This window comes from Balearica regulorum, chromosome 4 (genome assembly GCF_011004875.1).
Source record: "Balearica regulorum gibbericeps isolate bBalReg1 chromosome 4, bBalReg1.pri, whole genome shotgun sequence".
NCBI lineage: Eukaryota > Metazoa > Chordata > Aves > Gruiformes > Gruidae > Balearica > Balearica regulorum.
The window spans coordinates 36,175,235-36,179,874 of NC_046187.1; the positions used below are offsets into that span (position 1 = coordinate 36,175,235).

The window sequence follows — 4,640 nt, forward strand, 5'->3', positions numbered from 1 at the left end:
TGCTGTTCTTTCATGTTCCCGGTCAGTAACTAACTGAATGACCAGTTATTGACTGCAAGTCCTTCGGTGAATGTCGGTCGTCCTGGCATAGATGTGCTTGACTAATTGTAGCCCAGCTTTTGCTTTAAATGTCTGTTTTCATTTGCTAAAGGCTTTCTAAAGGAACTGCAAAAAGATCTGATTCTCCTCTCACTTACTCTAGAGTAAGTCAAGAGTAACCTCATTGAAGTCAATGGAGTTACACTGCTGCCAGCCCCATGTAAGCAAGAAGAGAATCAGTCCCTCTGTCTCAAACACTGGATTTCTTGTAATGTATCATTTTATTTTTCTTTCTCTTTCTTAAGATGACCTTGAATGATGCCATGAGGAGCAAGGCAAGGCTGTCAATTACAGGAAGTACTGGAGAAAATGGACGTGTTATGACTCCAGAATTTCCAAAAGCAGTGCATGCAGTACCTTACGTGAGTCCTGGCATGGGAATGAATGTCAGTGTGACTGATCTCTCGTGATTGATAAGAACCTTTTGAGTGCCTTACACAATGGTTTTCTTGTGCGTTTATTGTCAAAGTGGTGAGAGGCATCCAGTATCTTGAAGACTTTTCTTTCAGCCAAGAATTCTTATATTTGTGGAGTTCATCTTGGATTGTAATGAATGCTTAGTTCAAAACAACACCATTTTCTACACAAGTTCAAGATGAAGCTTGACTGACATGCACAGCTAACATGGAAGTACTGTAATCTAACTGAAGTCGTTGTACAGGCAACACACCAGTTTCTGCAGCCACCGTTGTTAGTCCCTTGGTTCATATTGACTTAAGCACACTTGACATCAATTGCATCAAGATGTGACATGTTTTATAAGAAAAAGAAACATTTAAAATGAAAAAAATATTTTTAGGTATTTTCACAAACAAAAACTGGCTTTTAAATAAATTTGCTTCCATAATGGTTGAATATGACAAAAGAGAAAAAAAAAAAAGGGAAAAAAAAAAAAGAAATCTAGACTGCGGGGAAGTGGAATATGAAAATAAGGCTTAAGGCATCAGTTCCATATTTTTCAAAGCCAAATATGTAATGTTGAGAAGAGAAGAAATAATAATTAAAAGGTTCAAATCTTGTAATTTAATATTGTTATTAAAACTTTGCTGTATATCCTATTCTTTAACATTTGGTGTTAATATAAAATTACTTGGCAATGCTTGACATTTGAAATAAACTTTTTTCTATGGTTTTATTTGCAAGTGTTCCATTAATTTTACTAGCTACGGTTGCGTTATAAAGAGTTTGAAATCTAAAAGGACACTGTCAAGGTTGGGTCAATGTTTTAGTTTTTGGCAGTGTCGCCACCCCCAGCTCAGTTGAATCTGTTTAACAGGGTTTTTTTCTACAGATGAGCCCAAGCTGTGATGCTCAGAAATGCATTTTGAACTCTGAAGATCAAGGTTGTTCTGGGTTGGAGCGGTACTTGATACCAGCACATGAGGAGTCAGATAGGTGCTGATTTAGAGCTCCTCTTAACTCTGACGTGCAGGGACTTACGATCCAAAGATTTGGTTCATATCTATCTCTACTTTTGTACAATTGCGTTCATAAGTACATGTACAGAGAGAGAGAGAGAGAGAGAGAAGACTATCGGTAAAAATTGATAAATGGCAAGCAGTAAAATAGTGTTAAATACTTTTTTTTAAAGTATGAAACAAATGCAGATCTCAAATTGTTCCTTTAAGGAAGCAGTTTTCAAACTGCTATAAGGTAATTCTAAGCAGTAGCTAGTAAAACTCTTTGTTATGAAAAATACCCCAAACCTTGGCAATGTCTTTTTGAATTAAGATTGATAGTAACTCGAATTAGATGCAAGTCTGTATTGAAGAAAATATAAAAACTTTCCTAAATCTTAATCATTATGAATATTCTTTGCTATCTGAAGTTACCATACATTTTAATTATGTGTATTTAAAAATGATAACTCTACTTACAAAGCAAAAAGGAATCCTAGGAGGGGTGCAATAATATTAATTTAAATGCTAATGCAAATAACAGCAACATCATGTTTCTCTAGCTTTCCCTGTAGATAAAATTCCCTACATTTGGTTGAAGAGCTTACATTTTTCTGCATTGTGGATATATTGCCTCATGCAGTATCAGTAAATATTTTATTTTGGACTTAAATAAAATTTGAAATATGACTTGCAGTTTTAGTTGGAATCCATTTCTTAGGCTTAAGTAAAATGTTTACTGAACATTGGAGAAAACAGAGCGTTTATCAGAAACTTGAAATCCCTTCTTGTGGTAGAAGCTCTGAGCCTGTTTCTGCAAGCACGTGAACACAGTGTATACTCTCAGTGCAGTCAGCAAAAGAGGTATATACAGTGTTTTCAGTGTCAGACTTCCCCCTAATTAAACTAAAACATTTCTTGACACATCTGTAGTCCATAGGTGTTCTGTGCATTACTCCTCATCAGGAATGTTGGGGGATGCATTCTGATTTTTAATGTTAAATGCTAGAATGACCAAACTAAAATAATACTCATATGGTAATCTAAACTTTTTGGAAAAGTAGAATTGCATTATTGTATACAGTGGAAAGCTATTTATTGTACCTCTGGGCTTATTCCTCTAAAAATCGTAGCGTAAAAAAAAAATCTTTGTCAAGCCTGAACTGATGTATATAACTGAAATAATGTAAAGTTATATTTTCATGTTTTTATACTTAACAACATGATGGGAATACATAATGTATGAGTATTTCAATTACAGATAATATTGATTGGATAATACACATCTCAGTTAAAAAGCAGTAATCATAGTTTAATATCCATGTTACAGTACATCAGTATATTGCTATATAAAGTATGTCTGTGTGCATTTAAGTGAAAAGTAGTCAAGAGTGATGAAAGCTGTCCAAGGGTTTTTTATTCATTTTATATGAAAACTGTTATGGAGCAACCAAAATGTTTATGAACTCAAACTTGTGTAAATTTCAAAATGTCCTTTTACTGTAGCTTTTTGTTTACAGTACAGTATCTTATTTTCTGCTTTGTTAAATGAGTAACGGTACAAAGCTGGACATACACTTTCTAAGACATTAACGTTCCCGTTTTTTCATGTATACCTATATGACAGAAAATGCTTCTGATTTTATTTTTCAATCTAACACATGATGGCTTTTCTGGAGTGTTGTATAAACTTCAATCATACATAAAAAATCTTCTTAAAAAAGGCAAAAGACCTTTAATGTCTGTTTAGTATTATTGAAATCTGGTTTCTTATTTATTATAAATGTATTTTCCTAAGATTTTACGTAGAGCAAACCTGTTTGTTCCCACAGACATGAAATTCCCTTGAAGAGTTTTGCGAGAAAAATACAAATCTTCCCCCCAAGTCATCTTGTCACTCAAGGGTAGATTTACTGTAGTTTGCAGTATCGCTAATCAAAGTAATGTAACTTTCTTGCCAACAATATCATTGTATTTCTGGAATGTAACCTTCTTGATCATGGTTATAATGGCAGTGTGGTAGGATAATAATGCTAGTAGGTTAAGTATCTATTCAGTAACTACTCAAAAGTTGTCAGCTTGAATCGGTATGGTTTTTACTTCAACAGATTGTTTATGTGTCCAAAGCAGAGAAAGAACCTGAGAAATGGCAAGTATTTTAGGTGTATATTAGTAGTAGCTACTAGAGATCTAGTACAACCAAGAGTTTGCTGTAACAGCAAACAGATTGAGTCTGAAGAGGTCTGCAATGTGAACGCTTCAACATTTTTAAATGTATTACACTTTTTAACAGAGTGTGTTTCCAGGACATCAGCCTCCTCTTTGGCTGATAGATGTAGACAATATCTTTACATGAAGTACTGTGTGCAAGTACTTGTATTTTAAAGTACAAAGACATTATTTCAGCTATCATTTGGTATGGTTAGTTATATGAATACAGGGGTCACCAGCAAAATAGGATCATCAGCAGCTGTTCTGCATGATATCCGTAGAGGCTACTCAGACCTGTTTCACAGGATGAAAGTTTACTGTTGATTAAATGTTTTTGTTTAAGCTGTCATGGGATCACAAAAATTTGCTGTGAGAGACCTAACAGGTCCAAACTATCCTAGTAATTCATATTACATCAAGCACTTAGAATAAAATTCAGCAAATTACTTAGCCGCGGTCTTAACTTTGAACGTTTTCCCTAGCATCAGTATTTGTAGATAATACAGAGTACTATATACCTGTGTGAGACGTAATAGAGTTAGGAAACTGTACGCAGTAATGGCACTGATGTGACAAATTCCATTCAATCTGTGCCTAGTATTGGTCTTCCTGAAATTTCTGCTCATACTGCTCCTAATACTCTAAACTTTGGGGCTGCTTCAAATAGATCAATGGTAAAATTGCCCTAAAATTGTTTTTTTCTGTCTTCAATGCTTCTTTCCTCTTTCTCCAAAGAAGAAGTTTGATAAGTATGTCTGTATCTGATATCTGGGGACCTACGGGAACTTGAAGTGCTAACAACTTTATAACAATAAGAGTCTCAATTAATTCCTACTTGCATTTAGTGTCAACTCCTTGTATCCTGAAGTAACTAATATTTATAATGTATCTTTTTTTTTAGAGATTTCCTTAAAGTAGTGAATATCACTTTGA

The 4,640-nt window shown here is 34.3% G+C and overlaps 1 protein-coding gene across 4 annotated transcripts in view; it reads left to right on the top strand.

Moving 5' to 3' along the window:
* The window catches only part of GRIA2 (glutamate ionotropic receptor AMPA type subunit 2), a 96,766-nt gene extending 93,534 nt beyond the window's left edge, over positions 1–3,232 (top strand). For 2 of the 4 annotated variants that reach the window (XM_075751772.1, XM_075751771.1), the window contains exon 16: positions 345–483. Coding sequence is in view for 2 of the 4 variants with exons in the window: in XM_075751775.1 (XP_075607890.1) it covers positions 345–509 (165 nt within the window). In the remaining 2 variants the exon portion in view is untranslated. Of the gene's footprint in view, positions 1–344 lie in introns of all 4 variants that reach the window. The other 2 variants (XM_075751775.1, XM_075751776.1) reach the window with 1 other exon arrangement.
* The last annotated feature ends 1,408 nt before the right edge of the window (positions 3,233–4,640 follow it).